The sequence below is a fragment of the Struthio camelus genome, chromosome 7 (genome assembly GCF_040807025.1).
Source record: "Struthio camelus isolate bStrCam1 chromosome 7, bStrCam1.hap1, whole genome shotgun sequence".
Lineage (NCBI taxonomy): Eukaryota > Metazoa > Chordata > Aves > Struthioniformes > Struthionidae > Struthio > Struthio camelus.
This window is the reverse complement of record NC_090948.1, coordinates 19,452,029-19,464,433: the sequence shown is the minus strand read 5'-3', so window position 1 is coordinate 19,464,433 and position 12,405 is coordinate 19,452,029. Positions and strand designations below refer to the sequence as shown.

Genomic DNA, 12,405 nt, shown 5'->3' with positions numbered 1-12,405 from the left:
TCATTTCAGTTGCTCTCCGTTTCTTTTTTCTTTCTTTCTTTTTTTCTTTTACAGGTGTTGCTTTTGTGATACAGATATTACGTGTGTTTGACCTTCTGAAAATTGAATGTTTGCACTACTTATCTGGGAAATCAGAATATGAAACAATGCACTGTATAAATACATATACACACATATATATATATACACACACATACGTGTTGGAGCAGTTGATATCAGCATTTTTGAAAGGACCAAACACACTCTGAACCACTCTTACTGGAAAGTTTCAGTAGTTATGTGAATTTAACTCTGTCCCACACATATAAAACTGAGGAACGCAAGCCATGCAAAGGAAATTAACTCCTGCATCAATATAATTCTTGAAACTATTTTTGAAGGAGAAGATAAACAAAAACTTTAATTTGACCTAATTGTATAGACTTTTAACCAACTCTGCATGAATCCCTTTGTAATTAACAATCAAGAGAGAGGTTTTTTTTGGTATGTTTTTTATCTGTAGCTACTGGTTCTGTTAATGTCTCTCTCAAATGATTCCACAGGTTATTATTGGTCATAGTTTGGATCTTTCAATGTAATAAATTGCGTTTCCAGGCTCATTTAAGGTAAGATACCAATATTAGAATTAAAACTTACATTTGAAAGCTGTGGATCACCATGTTACTAGGTCATTTTCGACCCTTTCCACCTGCATTGAAACATGTCACATGATCAGTGTCCTACCCTTTGTAATTTGTGGATATAATCAACACTATGTTATTAAATATATATATTATTTTCTTAGTATAATGCTGTACTCCTTTTTAGTTTCTGTTCTGAACTTTCCACTGTAGTGGTTCAGCAAATATGTTTATTTTGTTTTCTGTCTCCTGAATGGCTAAGAATAGCCAGGTCAGTGTGATCTAGAGAACTGAGCATGGTTCAGCATGTGTTATACTACTGTTTGTATTAAGTCACTTAACAAACCCCTATATTTACATGGCCTTGATTTGACAGTGTCAGATCTGTTCTTCACAAATGTGTATGGCCTCATCCAAATGCACATTTAAAAAGAACCAAAATGATTCACTTAGACTTTTGTAATATCAATTATGATATGCAAAGAAGGGCAGAACTTTTGCCCCCTTTTAAGTCAGTCTGTTCATGCTTGCCTGTGTAGCGTTTCTTGTGGGAAGGTAACTTCTTTCCCTAAGTCACAGTGACTTAGGTGATTCCAGTGATTTAAGATGGTCCTAACTTCCAGTGGGAGTGTAAGCACATGACTCTTCCTAAATGTATTATTTGTTATCATTTAGGAAGAACTTTATGCATAACAGAATAGGACTAGACTTCAAGTAACTATACTCTTTGTCAAGAAAGCAGATGTATAAGGAGGTTTATGAATAGGTCCTGGGTGTTTTTTTTTTCTCTCCTGGTATTTTTGTGAGTGCAGATGCTTACATTCCAGAGCAAGGAAAGAGTAGTTTGTTCATTTTCCCAGCCACCTTGTTCTCAGCAATAAATTAATCTTTAAGATGACTGTATGATTAATTAAAAAGTATCTCTAAAAATAAATTTGGGAGAAATGGGGTGGATGTAATTCCTGTGAAAGTGTGTAAGTGGTATAGAGTGCAAGCAGGCCAAAATTTTTCTTGTAATTTTATTGCAAATGACCTTTGTAGCCTTGTAAGAATAGGGAATGCTGCATGTTTGGAAGATAATGGTGAATTTGGCATGATAAAGTACAATGTGTTTTAAACTTTTGAAGACTTATCTGGACAATAATTGATTCACTTTAGACTTCTTTCAAAAATTGGTTTGTGAATAAATCATGTACCTTCATGCTTTTAACCACTTTGCAACAGTATTTTTTGAATTTAGGCCTAATATCATTTGTTTTAGGAGTCAAGAACTCTGTAGATCTTCTCCAAAATCTGACAATAACTTCATGCGTGGCCTTGAGTAACCTCCCTTCTGTGTGCAGTGTGAAGAATACTCACCTATTTCCCACAGACACCAATTAACAAATAAATTAGGTTTTTTTATATTTTAAAAATGTGAAACACACTATTAACCTAACTTCTCCAAACTAGAGCTAACAATAAATCACTCTGTAGAAATCATGCATGTTTTTGTTTTAATCTCTGAACCTTTTCAGGCATTTCAGCTGATTAGCAGACCTGTTGATCTAAAATTCCAAATGCAATATAGATTCAAAGTAAGGGACTTGTTTCACTCTTACAGTTGAGTGATAGGTTCTCAGTTTCTACTGAATCAGATTTTCTTCCAGGTCATCACATGCAAAACCATACTTTTAATTTTAGAACTCTGGCTGTCTTAGGAAGATTAGTGTTAAATTTGCACTTTGTGAGAGAAATTTTTTTTAGCCTAGAAACTGATGGTAGGAATAACAACCAAAAGCTTTATCCTAAGCTTGGAAGAGGAGTGAGGATATCCACCGCTTTCTATGTTCCAAAAGCAAACTATCCATTCCCATCCATACGCTTGATGATTTTCATTTTCAAGCAAAGCAAAGCATCTTAATATACTTGAGGCCAATGCCACACAGAATTGCTGCATTTTTTGTGTTTCAGGCGATTGTAGCATTCATAGAAAAATAGGTGTTTTATTATGTTTAAGCCTTAAGACACAATAAATTTTACATTCCCTTCATCTTTGTTATGATCATATTTTCTATAATACAGCAGTTTTGCAAATGAGGTCAGTGTACTGGATTTATATAATCTTGAACAGTTACTCCTCTTCCAACTGAAGATAAAGCTAATCTGGCTAAATCAGAACTCGCATGTCATTAGTGTAAAGTTTAATAGAATACTGCACAAGCATTGACAGTGCACTGAATGTGTGAATTTCAGAGAGAAAAAAATATGCTGACTGCGTTATATATATGAAAACCATAAAAGTTATTTAACCTTTTTTGGCAGCTGCTTCTTCTTCCTTTTTCTTTTGTTCCTCAATAATTTTCATCTTCTCTTCATATTCATCAGCTCGTGTTTTCCATTCAACCCTGTTGTTTTGAAGACCATCAAACATAGGTGTGATTTCCTTGTGAAACCTTGAGAATTCCTATACAAACAATTTAAATCAGTAAATTAGAAATTTGTAAAGACTGATCTGTAAATTCTGAATTTGTGGAAATACTGCTCCTATGCAAGAAAACATTTCCTTCAGTATGTGTACCAGATGAATTAATTTTAGTTTCATTTTTTCGCAAGCACTTGATCTGTCTCCCGTAATGGATTTTCTCTGTAAAAGTCACAAAAAAAAGTGCTAGTATCTGCTGGTGTGCATTCCAGAGCATGTTCTTTGCCATGCAACAGTGGCATATCAGTGAAATTTCTGTGTTGGAATAATAATGCTGTATCGAGTATACAGTCTGTTAGTTAGAAAAGGTCTGCATTATATAATATAAAATTTTAATATCTTCCCTAATCCTCCATATTTGATAGTCTGGTTCACATAACACAGTTGTCACTGTGATACACTGTATCTATCATATTATTATCGGTATCAATTATATAACATATAATGATATTAAAGTCTAGTATCTTCTAGTAACATCATATTCCAAGCAGCCAAGGATGCTCCTGAAGATGTTTAAATAGTACATCTCACTTTACCTCATGATATTTTGGGATAACAGTAAAAGCTAGACAGGGATTACTAGTGTTGGCATTTCAGTGCTTTCCAGAAGGCATAGAATATCTGTACTTCCTGAATAATTGCAAGTTTCCTATTCCCTGTGCTGTGCCATTGTTTTCATTGATTACTGAAAACATCCACATATTGCATGCCTCATATTAAATGGGACTGTGAAGAATGGGGCTTTTTAACTCAATCTTTCAAAACAGTAAGAGAAGTTGGAGAGCCCTCAAGTTTCACTGTGATCTCCACTTTATAGAGTCTCCTGAATTTGCTCTGCTGGACCCAATATTCCTAAATAACAAAAGATTAAAAATTATGGCTCTTGTGATAGTTGTTTACCCAATAACCAAGAGTCTCACTGATGTCTAGAGTTTACCTGCAACTTTAGTTTGTCACTAATAGTGCCATCAGACTTACTGCAAAGGGAAAACCAAAACATTTATTCTTACCTTGTACACAAATGTGCACACAAAATCTATGAAACCAACTTGGAGCTTAGGTAGTTCATCTCCTTTGTTTCTGTCCATCATAGGCTAGAACAGAATAGTAGTAATTTACTGTAGATATCATGCTTTTTGGTATAGCAATATAGGAATCATAACAGACCAATATCTAGTCAGTATTTTTAATAACAGGTAATATTGCTTAACACAGATAAATTATTTAGTACTTACAATTGGTTGTTGCTGTAGTACTGTCCGTTCCAGGTCACCTTGCTCCCAGAATTCATTTGCAACCATGAGGGCAACCTAAAAAAAAAAATCACAATTTGAGTGTAATTCAATGGAAATTTAAGCAGAAAGCAGTCAATTCAAACAGAAATAAAGCAAAGAAAAAAAGTCTTCCAAAAAATGTTGATTAACTGAGAACTGGCACATCAACGTACTCTCAATTTACAGTTAACTATTGTTACTAACTTCTGTCCCACAGAAAGACAACATATTTATTGCCAGCTTCTCTGAGTAGCTTAAGGAGTTCTCCAGAAAGAGAGCGCTCTGGTCAAAAACAATAAAATTCCACTCTTCAATCCCTGCAGAGATAGTCATGCAGTTCTTTCCAAACTTGCAGACACTCTGGTGTACTGTAAGGCCTTTTGCAGCAAATAACTATCCTCTACCACTTTGCAAATTTGGTGCATGCTGACTAAATGATAGATTATTGACAATAGTAACCAGACAATATCAGCAACATAACAGAATCTTCTAATACCTACTATGTATACTGCCTAGAATGCTCCACAAGCATCTTGCAGCTGTTGCAATTCTGCATTATTAAAACTTATACCTGTAAGGCTAATTGATGAGCTTGAGTGTGATGGTCAATAAGTTCTGAAGTATTTGAAGTATTTATGTACAAAGCAGTGCCACACTGCATTATAGAATTTATTTTAGCATGATTAAGCTACCTTGAAATGGAACCAGGTTGCGCAGAATGGACACAGTTAATTAAAATTATGCTGCTGTTAAAGCAGCATAAAAAATAAATACCCCAACAACAGCAAAAATCAAGCAACACAAAAATGAAAGTGAGCAGCATTTAAGGGTAGCTAGAATGGATGACACAAGCCAGGAGACTAGTTTTGGCTGATTGACAAGTAGAGAAAGGTGGAACAAATGTGGAGTTGGCTGGGGAGAGGCACTGTGGAGCCGCTACACTTACACTGACAACAAAATAGAGGTTGTTTTCAGAATCACAGTTAGGTTCAAATAGTTAAATATCTAATAAATGACAATATGTAGAGTTTTTATTTGAATAATCATGCACCAAACAGGCAATACAACAAATAAAATATGCAGTATTGTCTGTTTGAAAAGTACCTACCTTACTTTGCACTTCCCAAGGCTTGGTTATAGCAGACAAGTCACATCCAGTCATCATCATAGCCCTTTGTAAAAGCAAAACAAAACAGGCATATAGTTAGGATGATGAAAGAAAAAAATAGGATCCAGATTTTTTAAGGAATTGAAACAGCTAAGATGCAGACGGGTGCAGATTTTGAAAAGCCTGTAGCCATCTAGTTCCAATCCAAAATCAGGGTTAAGCTCATCGTTTTTTGACAGCAACACCGATTCTTACTTTATATGTCTAGGTGCCCAAATGCTTTTCAAATCCAGTCCTTGGTAACTGACTGAATAAAATGTAATAGATTAACCACCTACATGATAACTTCTTTTTTGGTTGGGTCAATAGATATATATTTAATTGCCTCCTCTTCCGTTTCCATCTTTTCAATTGCATCCACAATCTTTTGAAACATAGTTCTTTTCCTGTTAAAACATACCAATACACCATACATTAGTGAACAAAAAATCCTGCATTAAAAATAAAATAGAAAAACATATTTCCCACATTTTTGCTTCTCCACAGTAGTATCCTAGTCATGGCATTATCAAAGTGACACCTTCTTCCCATTGAACTTAAAGATAAGTTTTTCAGTTAACCTAACCATTTAGATTTTGCCATAGATTGCTGATATATGAAGTATTATGTCAAGGTTCCATACAAAGAAAGAGAGGACAGATTTCCTAACTCTTCATATTACGCTGTTTTGTGCGGACATTCTTCTTTCTTTAGGATCACATATTTTGCTTTGTAATAATTCCTGTAAGGTAATGAAGTGGAAACAGTGAAACAAGTTCTAATTACGTGCTTCCCCCTACCTCACCCCTGAAACCTTAAGGGGCACTATGACCTGACTAAGAAGAACTAAGAAAAACATAAATGTGTCTCGCTATTGCTTAATAGATCTCTTTATTTTGCATTTAGAGTGAATTAAATATGGAGCTACTGTTCATTGAAATTTCATATCTGCAGTTGAAAAACTTAGCAAATTGTTTTCTATCTCCTGACTTTAAATCATCCCAGTCATAAGACATTTGGACAAATTAAAAAAGCTTCCATATATCCCTAAGGAAAATACCCATTAGAAAAGTATGTTAAGTCAGTGATTTAGGAACAGGGTGGATGATTTGATCTTTGGAGTCCTTAGCATATTTAGCACTGGGATCAGTTAATGTTTGTAGTCTCGTTTTTACACCAACAGCTTAGTTTCCATGGCATAAGCGTACTCATGTTTAGTATGAGTAGTTGTAGCATGGTACAAAAAACATCACACATGCACACACAACCTCACGATCACATTACAGAATCTGCATTTCTAAAATACAGTTTGCTGTAAAGAAAAAAAGCATATTTGAATGACCTACTAAATGAATGCTAAGTGTTAGAGACATGTATGTGTTCTGAAGTTTGAAAGCTTATATCTTGCTTTTTACAAGAATGAGGCTTATTTAATAACAATTTTAAATGGAGCTCCGTACTCTGTTTATCGCAAGTCAATACAACAGTTGTAAATTGTATAGGGTTGACCTTTTTTCAGTAGGGAACTATACAGAATTTAGTACTTACTTGAAATACAATGCCAAGTCTGTTGCTATTATTGCAACTTCAAATAAATGTAGAACAGTTTCAAACTGTCGCTTATTCAGGTTCTGGAAGATGTTTAAACTCTGAAAGATGGAAAGTTTACACATTCAATTCCTCTTATAAAACTAGCTTTGATTTGTACTATACAGGCTGTCCCATAGAATAGTATAACAAAACTGCATACATGGCCAACTACTGTCCCTGTATCAATATAAAACACTATGAATTAAAAATTCTTCAATTGCCACAGGCGGCCCTTATTCACAAGGGCAGTTCACATGCACCAATATTTCTGTGAATTAGGCCTGCAGAAATGTCCGATACTGAGCTCCAAATGCAAACTAGTAAATCACCACATCGTACGATTTTCCGCAGCAGTGTCACATGCACTAATCAAATTTTAGTGTCTGAAAAAATGGATGGGTAAAATACAATATTCATAGGTATATAATATAAAAAAAAACTTCTCTGTGGCAGCAGCTGATCCTGGAAGAATTACTTAAGACCGCTGTAATTTTATCTTAGTCTTGCAGATTAAGGGAGAAGAGAAAGGTATAGTTTTGTCTTTGCCGTCGAGATTAAGAGGATCAGGAAAGAAGGGCAGCGCACAGCGCTCCTCTGCGCTGCCAGACCTGCGGCCACCTTCGCCTCTGAGGGTGGAGGAAGACGGCCAGCGTTGCCGTCCAGCAGCAGCGCTGCACAAGTGAGAGCAAGGGCCTACCTACAGTACAGCCTCCTGGCAGGAACAAGGGTAGCCAAAGCACTATTTTGTCTGGGGCCCCCACAGATGACTGAAATACAGAAAGTTTTGGGTCCCCACATCCTAACAGACTGGATTACAGCACACTGCTAGTAAAACTGTGTTTCTCATGCCCTGTGTGCCCACTCAGGGAGCCAGGCTACAGCCCCTACCAAGCTGCAAGAAGTACTCCTTTTAAGAGGGAAAAATGGAAAAACTTACTGCAAAAGAAGGGATGGACCCAGCTAGCAGCCAGCACAGAAAACAGTGGTGAGGCCAGGAAGGAGCCCTGCACTGACAGCAGGATAGCACCAGAATAAAAGACCAAATAACTGTGCAAACTGCACATGGCTCTGAGGCACCATCCCCAGAGACCACACAGATAGCTATGCCCACACTGCCTCAAAAGGAGGCAAGTCACCTATTGCTATAAATAAAGCCCAAATTAAAACCAAACAGATTCACCTGTACTCCATGTAATTAATAAAGGAGCGGCAGCTCCTCCCTGTTTTTTATGGGTTATGTCTGTATGTGTGACAAGTCCTCTGGAGTAGTGCTCTCGCCCTGCTGTTTGCCTGGCTCAGTGCAACTGGCTGCAGCGCTAGTAGGAGCCAGCTGCTTACTCAGACACTGGGAAGCCCTTCAGGTTTTATCACCTCTTTAATTTATACTACAACGTCTGTCTCCTGCAAAAGGAACGGCAGTATCACACCCAGCATTTTTCTAAGTCTCCTGGTTTTCCTTCCTCCTTTAGCTGAGGAGGCAACTAGGTGCGAGAGCAGGGGACCTCGGGATACCACTGCTCCGCCGATAGGCCCAGGCTTTGCACATTAAAAAAACTACAATGCCACCATGAGTAGACAGGTAAACAAACATTTTGTATGTTTTAAAAAATCATAAATCTTCTGTTTTGTTTATGGTCACTGTGCTACATATGGATTTATTCTGATTACACCCTCCTGAGGTCAGGAAACAGCATATCTGCAGGGACTAGAAAATGAAAAATGGAGGCAGAAGCAGGTGCCTGCAGGGCCCCTGCCGCAGGCCGGGAGCGGGACGCCTTGCAGGCGCCTTCCAGCCTCGGCTGTTAAGTCTCTTTGCATTATCTCCCAGCAAACTATGGGCTAGGTGTTGTAAATAACCTGTTCCCTTTGCGCAGCAGCAGGGCTGGGTGCGGGCGAGGCAGGGAGGGCAGAGCCCGGCCAGGCAGGCAGCAGCACTCAGGGGCTCCCCACCCCCGCGGCCACCATTTTCCTCAGCCCCAGGTGCCACGGTGGGGAATTTCACCTCAACTGCTCCTGGAGAAGGGTGGCTGAGGCAGGGGCAACGGGGCCCATCTGGGAGCACAAGGAAGCACCTGAGAGGTACCTGTGCCCCCCACGGTGGGGGAGCAGGGGTAGGAAATGGGCCAGGGGCAGCATGGAGAACCGGGGGAGGCGGTGAGGGCGGCAGAAGGGAAGGCTGCGAGGAGAAGGCCTCCTGCTGACACCAGAGAGGATCAGTAAGGGACACTGCAGCAGAGCCTCACGGTGCTGCTGTGTGTGTCTGAGCGAGGTCAGGTGTCCGTGTGGGGCCTGGCCGGGGGTGAGGGGAGCCTGGTGACCCAGCTGCAGCCCGTTCCTCACCAGCTGCTGAGGCAGCTGCCTTCAGCCCTCCCGAATGAAGGGGCAGTAGTTGATCACAACAGCTTTTCTTTTCTGCTGTGGTTTCAGCATTAGCTGCTCTGTGAGGGTAGGAAGAGAGTGTGTGTCTGGCCTAGAGGACAGGCTTTTTTTGTCTTGAATGAGGCTATTTTTGGCAGATATGCAGAGGTTTCTCTGAAAGTGCACAGCACACCACTGCCCCAAGCGCGTAAGCATTTAGTTTACACTCATGAATTTGAACATAACTTCTTCATTTGGACCTAGAGGAATGAATGAAAGCTGGAGAAACTTGGAAGGCCATAACTGCATTGGAGCTTCTGTACTGATCAGTGTTAACCAGAGAGTCACGTGTACGCACCTCATCCTGCAGTAGGGTTTTGCTGTATTCTAGATGGTGTCTTTCTAAAATGGATGAGCCGTGAAGTTTTGCCAGTGGAGCAGCTGACCTGTTGAAAAAGCAGCAGTTGTTCATAGCATTTCAGAGGCAGTGTTTTTTTTTAACTCATGGTGAAATTTGTTAGGATTAAAATGCTTCCGATTTGTATGTTTGATAGTTTACTGTATCGTTATTAACCACTGGCATGAAGCAGAGCAGGAAAACTCGTTTGCCTTCACTGTTGTGGTTGTGAAATGACAGAAATTAGCACTGGGTGTTCAGTGCCCACTGAAAGTCAAAATAGTGGTTCTTAAAAACTGTGTTTTTGAAAACACAGCTGTTCTAGCTTTAGTTTTTCCTGTTTGGTTAATCCACGCACCTTCTGCGTATTTGAAAAGCAGCCTTTTTCTAGCTGTTAGTATTCATTGTGTGGCTTGGCTTTCAAACTCGTCTGTCTCTAATGAATGTGAACCGTGCCCCTCGTGTTTCTAACTACGGTTTCTTAAATCTAAAGTAATGATATAATGCAGTTTAATTCCTCTAATGCTCTTCGGTTCTCTCTCTCTCTCTCTCAAAAAAAAAAAAAAAAAAAAGAAAACAGAAACCACAGTTTTATGGACTGTGTAAGTTGTGACAGTTCAGCTGTATCGAGTTTATCACAGAGCTCGGAAACCCTTCCTCTGACCTGGGGTTGAGCTTCAAGCAGAAGTAATTGCGCTTGAGGCTACAGTACTAGGAGGAAGGGAGAAGTGTCCTGTCCACACTTTAGTTGGTTCTGAATCTTCAGAAGTGTATTTTCCTCCTTTCTTCCCCTAGCTAGTAAGTCAGTTTCTGAAGTAACCCAGAAGGATTGCTCTATGCTCCCATTAGTTCCCTGCCTCGTGATTAAGGCTGTAGTGGCCTTAATCACAGCCTGATAACATTTATTAATAGCTTTACTGTGTCTGACCTCACACAGAGGGCTTTCAGCAAGGAAAGACCACAGTAGGAAGACTTAAAGCTCCCTTAAAGTTATTTGGACGAGAGGCAGTCAGCTGAATAAGAATAGGCACCTCTCATTCTCTTACGTCACCTGGAGAATCCCTGACAATAATCAGAAAATCCCTGAGCGTCACTGCTCCAGCATGTGATCTGAAACTCCTCTCCTGGGAGGAGTGTGTCTAGGGGCAGAGGAGGAGAATGAACCATCCTGGAGATGCACTCGATGGGAAACAGTGCTAAGAAAATTATGGTTATAATCCTTTGACACGTAAAACAGTCTGAGAAACTTATGTTGTCCGGCTAGCACTTAGAAAGAAGCCCTTTCAAATCACATGAAAGACTAAACGGTAGATTGACCACTCTTCAGGAGATGAGTGGGTTTCACCATGATGCATAATTGTACAGGTAAGTTTAAAATAAAATGAATTCATGTTGGGTTATGACAAACGTACTAACAACAAAAACACAAATACTTTAAGGTACTTTGCATACTCAGAATAAAAAGGAACATGAGTTGCAAAGCTTAACCTCGTGATGCGTGTAGCTTGCTGGCGTTTAGACCCTTGGCAGAATGCAAGCTCTTTAGTTCAGAATCCTCTGTAACATGTGAGGAGACTTGTATCTCAGGAAAGGATCTACATAAATCAGTAAATTGAATGGAGAAACAACAGAGCTAGCTGATTCAGCCAGCAGGAAACTGAGAGAAAGAATGCATTCTTTCTAAATCCTGTCTCCCTCTGAATTGCCTTTTGTCTATTTAAGTTCCACATATTGACTCCCTCTCCAGGAAAGTGCTTATGCTGTCTTCAAAAGAGTAAATGCATTTAGGGACTTTCTACTCCTTTTATTTAAGCTCCTTTTGAGCTACCACTAGACCAGTAAGAGAGCAAACACAAGTTTCTTTTGCATCCTGCCGCTTAAGGCAGTCAGCTAATCCATATGGAACTGTCTTCTGCATACTTAGGCTGCGTATAAATCTTGATGCTGTTTTCTTTTGAACAGTTTTAAAATTAACTTTTTATCTCCTAGTAGTTAGTGCAGCAGACACAGATGTTTTTTAAGTTTCCACCATAACTGCTGCCGCCTCTTCCTCTTTGGCCTCCTTGCTATTCATTTAAAAATTCCTTCCTCTAAAAACATTAGAGGCAATATTATTGCTTGTCCTTTGGATCGTAGCATGTCACAGTCTTCTCATATTGCTTCACTGAATTCCTCTTACAGCATATGGAGCTGTTTTCAGACTGGGAAGAGGCTTTTTTGACTTTATTATTTGGGTACTCTCTGAGCCCTTTGTGGAATGCTGGAAAGGTCTGCCATGAACTCGAAACAATCCTGTACCAGGTACAGGCTTTTAGGCATGCTGAAAGCTATGAAAGAACAGAATGGGAGTGAGAATTGCACCTGAGGCTTTAATTTGGCTCCATTAGAGCCAATGTGAGTTTGTCACTGGCTACTGGAGGCAGATCTGGGGAAGGAGACCTTGCAGGTGCTACACAATGTCACCTGCCCCTCAGATGTTGTAGCCTTCTGTGCTCCCACTCACTGCCAGAGTGTTGGCTTCACTATCCGTTTAATTCACTTTTCTCATTTCTCTG

At 39.3% G+C, this 12,405-nt stretch overlaps 1 protein-coding gene across 1 annotated transcript in view; it reads right to left on the bottom strand.

Annotated features, from left to right (window-relative positions):
- PDE6C (phosphodiesterase 6C) overlaps positions 1-12,405 on the bottom strand; it is a 42,710-nt gene that overhangs the window by 2,317 nt on the left and 27,988 nt on the right. The window contains exons 15-21 of the mRNA XM_068951161.1: positions 9,812-9,899; positions 7,054-7,154; positions 5,805-5,912; positions 5,467-5,530; positions 4,320-4,394; positions 4,095-4,178; positions 2,913-3,066 (exon numbers count right to left, since the gene is read on the bottom strand). Coding sequence (XP_068807262.1) covers positions 2,913-3,066; positions 4,095-4,178; positions 4,320-4,394; positions 5,467-5,530; positions 5,805-5,912; positions 7,054-7,154; positions 9,812-9,899 — 674 coding nt within the window. The remainder of the gene's footprint in view (positions 1-2,912; positions 3,067-4,094; positions 4,179-4,319; positions 4,395-5,466; positions 5,531-5,804; positions 5,913-7,053; positions 7,155-9,811; positions 9,900-12,405) is intronic.